Raw genomic sequence first — 13,016 nt, forward strand, 5'->3', positions numbered from 1 at the left:
CTATTTTAGAAGCTGCTGGGTCATATAGTCTTATGAAAGAAAATATTCTGAAGGTGGTAAATGTGTTTATCTTAAGGTACACTGGGAGAAAAAGTAGCTGTAGTTTCATTGGTAGAGAAACATCTCAGTGTTGTTGAGGGGCTCACTCATGAAACCAAAGCTTATCCCCACTCCTGGGAGCCATCAGAAGCCTCAACAGAGGAAGAATGTTGGCATCTAGCTGACACCTAGATGTTACCAAAATGCAGCAGAATTTGCCAGGCTCAAGAAGGGGCTGGGATCCACCCTTTCTTATTCTGTGAGTATAATGGGGACACTATAGAGGGGAATGGTTTAAAGACAGGACTATGGGGAAGAGACACAGGAGAACTGAGAACTAAGAAACTAGGGATTATCCAGGAGGGACATCTTATTAAACCCATGCAGTGAGGTGTTGTAATTATTGCCTTGTATGTGGTACAAAGGAAAGAATTATCTAAACAAAGGCATAACTCCTCATCTCCCCTTACTCTCTGTAGCTTTAGGGAACACTTGCACCCTTCAGAAAAAGAAGTACTTAATTGTCTACTAATATCCATTGGGTATTTTGTCTACGGGAAAAGGGAAAGAAGATATTAAACTAGGGTAATCCTGGTTCACAGAAGTTTGATGGGCACCAGCCTTAGTTGAATTCTCATATGGAAAAGCGAATCAACTAGTAGACTCCTAGAGACAATACGGGTAAGTTTTCTGAGTTTCTCCTTGTCAATGCATAGCTTGAGATCTCTTGAGACAGAAAGAAGGGACACACAGGTTACATATTTTAGTTCTTTGTGTGTTTATTAAGGGTCAGTCCTCTGGAGTCTTCCTATTTGCTGGCAAAGCTGAGGACTGCCTCTATGATAGACACCAAAGCAAAATACTGCTATCATTTGAGTCCCAGTAGGGACTGTCATGTGGCATCTTACACAATGTATTTCTCTCTTTCTAGCTGTAACTGCAATAATGTCATGCTTGGAGATTCAATGCCTATATGTAGCAATTGGTTTGGTTTTGTGTCACAGCCACAGATTATACCTCTACAAATCTGTGTCACCAGTCAGACGCAAGGGGAAGAAAATAAGAATAGATGGATGAATCCATGCAAATCTATCCGTACTACCTCCAAAACCAACCAAATGCATTCTGTATTAACTGTAGGAAACTTTCAAAGTGTGGTTGTGAATTAGCAGCACTGGCATCGGTTGGGAGCTTAATAGACTGCTGACCCACTGAATCCCAGCCCTATGGAATCAAAATCAGCATTTTAACAAGATCCTCAGGTTATCAGTATGCACGTGAAAGTTTGAGAAGCAAGTTGTACCATATTATCAACTTTTGTTTATAGACAACACATTTATTACTTTTTGCTCTAGTTTACAAATTATGTTTTATAGTGCTAGTCTTTTGAAGAGTCCAACATGCTGTAAATTAACAGTTTATAGAAAAACTGGATGGATTCAGGATATAGAGGCATATGGTGAAAAAGCTAATTTCTTTCATTCATATTAGTCTGGAAATATTTATTGAATTCCTACTGTGTGTTCCAGAACTGTTCAAGAACCTGAAGATATAGCAGTGAACAAGTCCCTGTTTTCATGGTGCTTACATTTTATTAGGGGGAACACACACTGGATAAACAAATGATATATTAATATCAGCCGATAAGTGCTACAGTGAAAAAGAGAGAAGGAAGAGAGAAGGAATGCTTCACGGATACGGTGATTCTTTTTATTTCACTCTTTTAGAGACAGGGTCTTGCTCTTCTGCCCGAGCTGCAGTGCAGTGACATGATCATAGCTCACCGCAGCCTTGAACTAATCTCAAGTGATCCTCACGCCTCAGCCTCCCAAGTAGGTAGGGCTACAGGCAAGTACCACCACACTGGGCTAATTTTTATCTTAATTTTTTTATAGAGGTGGGGGTCTCACTGTGGTGTTCAGTCTGGTCTCGAACTCCCGGCCTCAAGCAATCCTGCCTTAACCTCCCAAAGTGCTGGGATTACAGGTGTGCGCCACTACACCCAGCCTGGATAAGGTGTTTCTTAAAGATTTTGTGCAGCCCGGGCACAGTGGCTCACACCTGTAATCCCAGCACTTTGGGAGGCCAAGGCAGGTAGATCACCTGAGGTCAGGAGTTTGAGACCAGCCTGGCCAACATGGTGAAACCCCATCTCTACTAAAAATACAAAAATTAGCCAGGCGTGGTGGTGGGTGCCTGTAATCCCAGCTACTCAGGAGGCTGAAGCAGGAGAATTGCTTGAACCTGGGAGGTGGAGGTTGCAGTGAGCCGAGATCACACCACTGCACTCCAGCCTAGGTGCCAGAGTGAGACTCTGTCTCAAAACAAAAAAAAAAAAAGAAAAAGATTTTGTGCAGACATCTGGGGAAAGAGACGTCCAGGTAGAAGGGTTAGCATGTGAAAATCCCTGAGGCTGGAGTGTGCTTTGTGCCTTTGAAAAGGAGCAAACAAGTCATGTCTCAAGTAAGGTAAGAAAGGCCAGAATAGTTGGAGAAGTCAGAGAGGAAAATGTTGGAGGAAAATGAAGTAGGTCCTTGCAGGCCTTTTAAAGTGGAATGGGAAGCCATTGGAGGCTTTTTAGCAGAGAAGTGACATCTTACTTCAATGTTAAAAGATCGCTCTGTTTGCTATGTTGAGAATAATCCATGGATTGGGGGTAGAGTCACGGGCAGAGTCAGGGAAACAAGTTGGAAGGCTATTACAATAAGCTTGAAAATATTTTGTATAACTTAAACCATTTTAAAGACAGTAGCCAAGGCTAGGTGCAACGGCTCACGCCTGGAGTCCCAGCACTTCAGAAGGCCGAGGCAGGAGGCTCCCTTGAGCCCAGGAGTTTGATACCAGCCTGGGGAACATACGAATCCCCTGCCTCTAATTAAAAAAAAAAAAAAAAAGGAAAAGAAATAAAGATAGTGGTTACTACTACTATACCACCATCCATTCAAGGAAGAAAGTGTGGAGAGATGGTTAGGTATATTTTGGAGATATAGCTGAAAAGATTAGATTGGATGTGAAGTACATGAGGAAGACAGCAAGCACACTTCCTAGGTTCTTGTACTGAGCAAGTGCAAGAATAGAATTGCTAAGTACTAAAATAGGGTATCCCAAAGGAAAAGTATATTTTTCCCCCAAAGTTTTGACATATAAATTTCACATGCCTAATGGACAACCAAGGAGAAATGCTGAATGTAAAATGTAATTTCAGGATAAAAAATTGAAGGCGTAATTTGCAAGCAACTATTCTCAATTCTGCCATGGTAGAGTGAAAGCAGCTATAGACAATACTAAAGGAATGGGCATGGTTGTGTTCCAATAAAATTTTAGGACACTGAAACTTGAATTTGAATTTCGTCTAATTTTCACATCTCAAAATATTCTCTTGATTTTCGTTAAGCAAGTTGCAACCAGAATGGGCTGCAAAGCCTATAACATTTACTGTCTGGCTCTTTTTATTTTATTTTTATTTTTTGAGACAGTGTCTCGCTCTGTCGCCCAGGCTGGAGTACAGTGGCGCCATCGGAGCTCATTGCAACCTTTACTCCCAGGCTCAAGAGATTCTCCCACTTCAGCTTCTAAGTAGCTGGAACTACAGGCGTGCACCACCACGCCAAGCTAATTAAAATTTCTTTTGCAGAGACAGGGTCTCATTATGTTGCCCAGGCTGATCTCCTGGGTTCAAGGGATTCGCCCGCCTAGACCTCCCAAAATTCTGGAATTACAGGCGATAGCCACTGCGCCTCGTCTACTCTCTGGCTCTTCACAGGCAATTTGTGGATCGTTGTTACAAACGAAACAAGATGGGACATTAGTTGATCATTTTTGAAGTTGGGTGACGGTATACAGGGTTTCGTTAGTTTACTTTTGAATATACTTGAAATCTTTCACAATAAAAAGTTGTGGAAATGTTTAGGTTTAACAAAGGTGAGTTATCTTACGCGTTTTTCCTTCCTTATACAAAGCAAAATCTCTCTGAAAGTTGTCTATAGCTAGTAAACGCCTTTTGCTTTTTTTCTGAAAAAGCAAAACCCTTTCGAAGTCTTTAGTGGTGGTAAAATAAGCCCTTTGGATATGACACTCGGTGACGACGAAAGCAGGCACAAAAGGAAAAGAGGATTTTTTTGGGGGGGGTGTGTGTGTGTGTTTTGTCTTTTTACATTACTCTAAATTCCCAGAACCAATCCCGGTTCTACAAATAAGTGAAACAAAATCCCCTTTACCACCGCAGGGTCTCACGCCCTCAGATGACTCACGGAAATGACGCCATCAGCGAAAAGCGGGGCGGGCATAGACGTCAGCACGTCAGTCCTCCTCCATGTCCAGCTGCGGGAAGGCTGGTTTCAGCGCCGCGGCCGGCGCCCGCCAAGGGATGGGCAGCCAGAGCCTGTCGACTGCGGCTGCGCAAGTATGCTGGGGCGGGGCTTCAGGTCACCCCGCCCATCCCCAGCCTACGCGACCATTGAACAGCTGCCGCCCGAGGGCTGGGTAAATCCTCAGCGGCCGCAATGATTAGCCCAGGGGGCAGCCCCGCCCCCGGCTCCTCCCGGCCTCTCGCCCCGCCCCCATGTCCTGCCCGCCCGCCTGCCTGGCTGCGGGGTGACACGGGGCTTCGCCTTGGGAAGGGGTCGAGGGAAGCAGTTAGACGGCGGCCGGGCGGCGGCTGCGGCGCGGCACACAATGTGAGCGCGGTGATGGGGGGCGGGCCGTTGGGAAGAGGGGGCGGCATGGCGAGAAATCGGAGGGCCCCGGTGCTTGGTGGTGGAGGGGCTGCAGAGTGAGGGGCGGCTGTGAGTGGGCTAGGCTGTCAGGGAGTGTTTCGATACTGTAGTGCAGGCTGGGATCGCGGTCGGGAGACCCCGAGTCCGCATTCCTCAGTTCTAGAGCTTCTCTTGGCAGCTTCGCGCACTTTAAGTTTGCCTCCGTTTGGGTTGTCTGGGATGTGAGGAGGAAATTAAAAGATTCCCCCAAACACTTGGATGCTTCTTCGGGAAGTTCCTCGCCGGTGCGTGCGTGCCCACTTATCTTGGATGGAAAGGTGGAGAGGCCAGGTGGGCGGGTGGACTTCCACTCTCCGAGGATTGTTAGAACAAACGAACTGGGAATTCCTCCCCCGCCCCCACGCCCTGCCCTGCAACACAGCAAACAGTCCCAACTACTCCACCCCCCCCACACCCCAGACGGAGTCTTGCTCTGTCGCCCAGACTGGAGTGCAGTGGCGTGATCTCGGCTCACTGCAACCTCTGCCTCCCGGGTTCAAGCAGTTCTCCTGCCGCAGCCTCCTGAGTAGCTGGGATTACAGGTGCCCGCCACCACGCCCGGCAAATTTTTTGTATTTCTTTAGTAGAGACAGGGGTTCACTATGTTGGCCAGGCTGGTGTCGAACTCCTGACCTCAGGTGATTCACGCACTTGGGCCTCCCAAAGTGCTGGGATTACAGGCGTGAGCCACCGCGCCTGGCCTCAACAACTTTGAAGAGGAGACCAGAACAAGAACATTCTAAGAGCTTTGATGTATTTGAAATGTCTGAGATGTGGGCCTTTTCCTTGTATCTGTACAAAACGTATGAGGGGGAAGGGAGTCTTGCTCCTTATTCTCACTGGGCACATTTTTGGTTATGAACATGTACCCATCTCTAGGAGTCTGTCTGCCCTAGAAGATTCTATGGTGGACATACTGTGTTAGCTGTGATGTTTTCCTGAAAGACAAGTTTCTATGAAATCTAATCAGTCCATGTGAAAGTATAGCGGGTTGTTTGTGGGAAGTGAAGAAGATACATCTTTAGTTTTTGATAAGTCTAGATTTTTTAATATGGCCTCTTTTTCTAACCTGTGGATGTTTTTCTCTTTCACAGATTTATTTAATTGCGCAACTACCACTGATGAAGATATGTTGGAGTGACTGTTGAAATTGCCTTTTTGTTTTTAACCAGAGGACAGTCCATTTGTTTCACTTCTTTTTGCTTTCCTTACTGCTGTGAGCTTTACTGTAACGGCTGAAAAACTTGGAAAATAAAATGGACATGCTGTAGTCTTGAACATAATTTTTTTAAGGAAAACTTAAAGTGCCAGAGTGGAAGCCAGAATGGCATCCAGAGAGAGGCTCTTTGAACTTTGGATGCTTTATTGTACAAAGGTAATTGCTTTCCTTTTTATGTTTTAAAATACTTTATTATAAAATTTGTGACTAGCAGTATTAACACTTTATTTAATAGATAATAGTGTATTTAGTCATACGAATAACCCCAAACTTAAAAGCACTTAAAGGATTTTCTGTTTTCCTCTTTTTCAGGTTTGAACACACATACAATATTGGCATACTGTTAAAAACTGTAGGGTGCGGCTTTTATTTGATACTTATCCCCAAATGATCGTAAAATTATATAAGTAAAATTATGCCCTTAAGAGAAAAATAAAATATTTTTATTTTTGTTTGTGCTTTTTCATTTTCTCCCACAAGTGAGTGTAGGCTAGAGACATTTTGATGAGAAGGGCATTAAGCATTTTTCTTGGAATGAACCTTTGAAATTGCATCACAAGGTTGTTGATTGAACTGCGTACTGTGTGACTGCCACTAAGTTAGCGCTGTTTGAGCATTGTCTCATTTCCTCCTCACTACAGTACTGTGAGGTGACTATTGTGATCATCCCCTTTTACTGATGGGAAAACTGATGCAAGGGTTACAGGAGTACTGAGTAGCCGAGAAACAGTACTACCTGACTCGAGTGTGTACTTTTTTCCATTTTTACTCCTTAATATTTTTGTCACTCAGAAATATGTTCTTTCCCCTCCTTGTCTTTATGTGAATTTTTACTTGATAGCTTTGATTTTAGGTTATTGAGAAGAGTACTCCTTAAAAACATGTTTTTCAAGTGAGGAGGTACATTATTACTTTGAAGATACTGGCAAGGGTCAGAGAAACACCCTAATGTACTATTTGAGTTAATTTAAGTATGTGTGGTGAAATTCTCAAGTCACAGCTTCTGTTTCTGCATTATCCTTTCATGCTCCTTAAAAGGCAGATTGTTATTTAACAGTGGTCTCATTTATCTGTCATATTAAATTTAGAGATTACACTGGAATTTTCTTTGACTTCCTAGTTTGATATATATTATAATTGCTAAAGGACATATACTTTGAAATGCTTAATATGAATTTTTAAAATAGCTTTTAGTCTTGCGTAATTTAATACCAGAAATGTCTTTTTAAAAATAGACGCTTCCAATAAAAAAGGAATCCAATTTACCACTTTTGAAAATAGTCACTAACACGTTAACCAAAAATTAAAATTAATTTTTAGTATGAATACCCAGTAGTTTGAAAATGATTTATTTAAAAAATATCAAACTTACTAGGTTTTACTGTTTTCAAAATGACATTGGTGAATGGGGTTACATGTCTCATTTATAAGTTACATTCTTTTTAGGTAGATTTACTATTAAATTTAATATTAAAGCTTATTAAACAGATAGTATAGTTCATTGGCATACACTGAATTTTATTCTTAATGGCTTTTAATATAAACATGCATCCCTTCTCTTTTGAAATGTTAATCCTCAATAATGAAGGCCCTTCACTGTCAGATTTTGAAGCCTACCTCTTCTTGGACAGGAATATAAATCTCATTTTTAGGTTTAATATTTAAATAATTTGTGTGCTTAATAAGACTTAAAATTTTTTCACCTGTTTCCAAAGAGTATTTATTTATAACCGTCATTTTATATTTTACCGGTTAATGAATAAGCTTTCTCTAAGGTAGACAACATTCTCTTCTGCAGACACCTTGAATCAGGTAGCTACCAAATATACCTCATAGATTTAAGTCTTCTTTCTGATAAGGATGACTACCAAATACTGTACCCAGTTGTTCTCTATACTTTTTGCCTTATTATTCTCACTCTAGCATTTAGCCTCTCAAACCAGCTGACTTTTTTTTTTTCCCCACCTGACAAACTTTTAAGGCTTTTTTTTTCACACTTTTAATGAGCTTTCAGACCACTTGAGGACTCAGACCTTCTTATGAAAATATTTTCTACCACTTAGTTTCAAAAGCTTCTTAGACCTCTTTGTGAGCTTGAAATTGTAGTTTAGTTTTGGCTCTGCTGCTGCTTTGTTTTGTAACCTTGAACAAGACTTACCTCTTTGGGTCTCAGTTTTTCTCATTTGTTGAGTAAGCATGTGTGCATGTATGTATATACAGGGAGAATGCTTATCTAACTCAGTATTCAGATTTTTGTTTGTTTTCACCTCTGAGGGACAAGCAGTTTTTGTTGTTGTTGTTGTTGTTCTTATTCTGTAGATTGTTATGTAGAACTTTTTAGTTCTTTCTTTTTAAAACTTTTATTGTGGAAATTCTCAAGCATGCATCAAGTAGAGAAGATGTTACAGTGAACTCTTTTGTGTCTGTCACCCAGTTTCGACTATTACCAGCTCATGTTCAGTCACAGTTTATGTATAACTGTCAATTTGCCCTATCTTCTAATTATTTTAAAGCAAATCCCAGACAATTTATGATCTTATCTGTAAATATTTAAATATGTATAATAACTCCTCTTAAAAACAATCACAACACAATTTTTAAAATTATCAAATATGTGATCAGTGTTCTTACTTTCCTGCTAGTGTCTTAATATTCGTATTTTCCCACTGTTTGGCTCAATATTTAAAACAAAGTATACATGTATTTTGTTGAAAATGTCTGCTAAACATTTTCATGTATAGGCTCCCCTTCACCATATTTTTATTCTTTGCTGTTTATGTGTTGAAGAAACCAGATTTTGACCTTAGAGTTTTCTACAGTTTGAACATTTTGCTCATTGAATTCCCTTGATTTTATTTAATTGTTCCTCTCTTCTGGTATCTGGAAACTGACTGAACAGAGGCCTGATTGATTTGGGTTGTTTTGGGTGTGGAGGGCTAGAATAATTTATTAGTGTAGTGGCCATCTGTGATTTTTGCCTATATGTGTTATTAGGATTTTGCAAAACTGTATAATTTATATTGAGAACTGTCTCTATCAGCATTTGATTACAGTTCCTTAAAGGGAAGGCAGGTGGCATATATGTTTGATTCTCTTTGTCAGTTTTCACAATGACTTAATTTACTAGCATCCTCCCAAGATGATCAATTGTTTTTCTTGAGTATAAAGTCCATCTTTAATGGTTAAAGTGTCTGCTGTTTTGTTGCCCTGCTTGGTTTGATGTCTACACAAAACATTGTATACATACCTGATTAAAGAAGACACCTTGGAAGATTTATGAAGGACTGCTTCAGGCAGTAAGGTTAAGACCTCCTCCGTATTTGCCACAGTGCTAACCTTGGCACAGATATTCCACAGTGTATTAACAATAGGTCAATATTAAGGTACCTACCATCACAGCGTTTCTGTCATGTTTTAAAAGTTGTCCCTGAACGTTGCAAAAGTTCAGTAGGTCTAGTAGTAGTACTACCTCAGAAAAAACCCTTGGGTAATACTGCTTGGTCATAGCAATGCTAAAAGAATGCTAATGGAATATATATGTCTTCTGTCTGGGTTCAGTTGTAAGCTTAAATACCAGTGACTAAAGTCCTTTAAGTAGAATTAAAATAAATTACCAGTTTCAGTTTTTAGCACATGGAGTCCCAATATTTGAAAGAATTTGAGTATAAAACTTGGCAATTTATTTGATTTTATTTTTAATTGATAATAATTGTATGTATTTATGGGGTACAATGTACTGTTTTGATACATGGATACATTGTGGAATCATCAAATCCGGCTAATTAACATATCTGTCACCTCACATACTTACCATTTCTTTGTGATGTGCAATTTGGTTTCTTACCAAACTTTTCAGGTCTAGCTTCACTTTCTCCTTCTAGGAATAGGCTTTAATTAAATTATTAGAAACATGTGTCTTCTTCCTAATAGGTTACTTTGTAAACCTTATGTAGTTATTGCATAATATAAGCAGGATGATTTCTAATCACCCAACATTCCTGCTCTCTAAAGATTCTTTCACCAGTGTATAAGACTATTAATTCAAGTTGTATAGTCTGAACCTAGGCGCAGTGGCTCATGCCTGTAAGGCTCACTGGAAGGCTGAGGTGGATGGATCATTTGAGATCAGGAGTTTGAAACCAGCCTGGCCAGCATGGTGAGACCCCATCTCTACTAAAAATACAAAAATTAGCCGGGCATGGTGGCACGCACCTGTAATCCCAGCTACTCAGGAGGCTGAGGCAGGAGAATCGCTTGAACTTAGGAAACAGAGGTTGCAGTGAGCTGAGATTATGCCACTGCCTTCTAGCCTGGGTGACAGAGTGAGACTCCGTCTCAAAAAAAAAAAAAAAGGAAAAAACCCAGATTATATAGTCTGAACTCTTCTTGCCTTCAAATGGTTGTCCCCACCCAGGGTCAAGGATTTGATTAACAGCACATTTCTTATAGCTCTTATAAGTTAAACATTAATTTGAACAGGTTTAATCTTGTATCTGGATTTTAGTTCAGTAGTTAACTACTTCTTGTCTGAGTGTATTTTTCTTAAGTATAGAAGTATTTTAATACTAGTACTTAAGTATACAGTTTTTTTTGTTTGTTTGTTTGTTTGTTTTTGGAGACGGAGTCTCACTCTGTGGCCCAAGCTAGAGTGCAGTGGCCCAGTCTCAGCTCACCACAACCTCCAACCTTCCGGGTGCAAGCTATTCTCCTGCCTCCCTCAGCCTCCCGAGTAGCTGGGATTTACAGGCACATGCCACCAGGCCCAGCTAAATTTTTGTATTTTTAGTAGTCACGGGGTTTCACCATGTTGGCCAGGCTGATCTTGAACTCCTGTTTTTAGTAGAGATGGGGTTTCACCATCTTGGCCAGGCTGGTCTTGAACTCCTGACCTCAGGTGATCCACCCTCTTCAGCCTCCCAAAGTGCTGGGATTACAGGCACGGGCCACTGCGCCCAGCCCAGTATTTTTTTTAATGTCTAAAGATTTCAGGGCAGGTGTGGTGACTCATGCCTGTAATCCCAGCACTTTGGGAGGCTGAGGCAGGTGGATCTCTTGAGCTTGGGAGTTTGAGACCAACCTGGGCAACATGGTGAAACCCCGTCTCTACCAAAAATACCAAAAATTAGCCAGGCATGGTGGTGCACACCTGTGGTCCCAGCTACTCAGGAGGTAAGGTGGGAGGATTGCTTGAGCCCGGGAAGTGTAGGTTGCATTGAGCCAAGATCGTGCCACTACACTCCAGCCTGGGTGACAGAGTGAGACCCCATTTAAAAAAAAAATTAGTTTATATATATGTAGTAGGCACCATGTTATTCACTGTATTTTTTGATAATTCACTTTTAACATACTTACAGTAAGAGAGATGGTGCTGAGAACAATTTTTGTTTCTATATTATTATATACAAAGTTTTGAGATTCATATATGTGTGTAGAAAAAGACATGTATCGGCTGGGCACAGTGGCTCACACCTGTAATCCCAGCACTTTGGGAGGCCAAGGTGGGTGGATCATGAGGTCAGGAGTTCGAGACCAGCATGGCCAAAATGGTGAAACCCCATCTTTACTAAAAATACAAAAAAATTAGCCAGGCACGGTGTTGGGCACCTGTAATCCCAGCTACTCGGGAGGCTGAGGCAGGAGAATCGCTTGAATCCGGGAGGCAAAAGTTGCAGTGAGCCGAGATCTCGCCACTACACTCTAGCCTGGGCGACAGAGCAAGACTCTGTCTCAAAAAAAAAAAAAAAAAGAGAAAGAAAAAGAAAAGACATGTATCATAAATTCCCTATCTCAACTGCAACCCTTAGACAGACTTAAGGACGTATTTCTATTAGACACTTAGCCTTTTGGGAGTGCTGCAGTTAGTTGGTCACCAGAATATGTAGAAGAAAGAAACTGAGCCTCTCAAAGTCTTAGATAAGATTAAGCTATTTTTGTTCTGTCTGGTGTAAAGTATCAAATGCGTTAACTGAGTAAAAAGATACAAAGGGACTCAAAAGTACAGCGTTTTGAAATGTGGCAGTGTAGATTGAAAACCATGGTTCATTTTTGTCATTAGCTTTAAAAATTTTTATTTTATTTTATTTTATTGAGATTGAATTTTGCCCTGAACAATTTTGTGAATCGACAGTATTAGAGGTGATATTTAGTCCCAATTCTGTGTCTGATCTTAAGGACCTAAAAGGTTAACCTAGTTTCTTTGTATCTCAGTTTTGTCATCTGTCAAATGGAAAAACATAACTATTTTACATATCTGTCAAAATTTTTTAGAAAAGAGATTTTATTTAAATGTATTTTAAGAGGAAGAGAGATAAAAATGTAATCTTTATAAGTATTTTGCAGATGTGTGGGTGTGGACATGTGTATATCAGGATTACTTCCATTTGCCCTTGTATTAATATAATAGAGGGCAATATTCTCTTACTATTTTATCAGTAGTAATGAAGCTGTATTCGTGAATGTCTTAACTGAGAATGTCTTAACTGATTTTAAATCTGTACTTATTTTTGCTTTCAAGGATAGTGCTTAATTATCTTGAATAATGATTTGAGGGTCCTCCCTACTCTAAACCAAATTTATTTTGGATGTTGATGATGCTCCATTTCCTGCTGTTGCCCTTTGTCCTGCTAAATCTGGAATATGACTGAAATAGATAGTTTTGCAGTGAGCTCAGAGTAAATTTCCTTTTCAGAATAAAAGTTTTGTTTCAAAAAGAAAATAGAATTTAGAGGTGTTTTATTCAGTTAAAAGGCAAGTATCTCTTTTTATACATAGATTTGGAAAAATGGAATTAGTGAATATTTGTTTAATGAGAAAATTATTAACTTATTAGTACAATTTTGGTTATAATCCTAAATAAGTTTTTAGTAAGATGGACCAATACATATCAACCCTTATAATTTAAGCCACATTTAATAAGTCTCTGGTATGTGCAAAGTGTGAAAATGGCTCTTGATTTTCTATGGCTTAATAACGGCTTTGTATGTAAGGAAGGTGATGTTCTTTGA

At 40.2% G+C, this 13,016-nt stretch overlaps 1 protein-coding gene across 4 annotated transcripts in view; it reads left to right on the forward strand.

The window, feature by feature from the left end:
* Positions 1-4,368: 4,368 nt before the first annotated feature.
* The window catches only part of NBEAL1 (neurobeachin like 1), a 206,050-nt gene continuing 197,402 nt past the window's right edge, over positions 4,369-13,016 (forward strand). For all 4 annotated transcript variants that reach the window (XM_054549029.2, XM_002812769.6, XM_054549032.2 and 1 more), the window contains exons 1-2: positions 4,369-4,715; positions 5,888-6,168. In XM_054549029.2, the coding sequence (XP_054405004.1) occupies positions 6,118-6,168 (51 nt within the window). In that variant the 5' untranslated portion in view covers positions 4,369-4,715; positions 5,888-6,117. The remainder of the gene's footprint in view (positions 4,716-5,887; positions 6,169-13,016) is intronic.

This window comes from Pongo abelii, chromosome 11 (genome assembly GCF_028885655.2).
Source record: "Pongo abelii isolate AG06213 chromosome 11, NHGRI_mPonAbe1-v2.0_pri, whole genome shotgun sequence".
In the NCBI taxonomy this organism is placed as follows: domain Eukaryota; kingdom Metazoa; phylum Chordata; class Mammalia; order Primates; family Hominidae; genus Pongo; species Pongo abelii.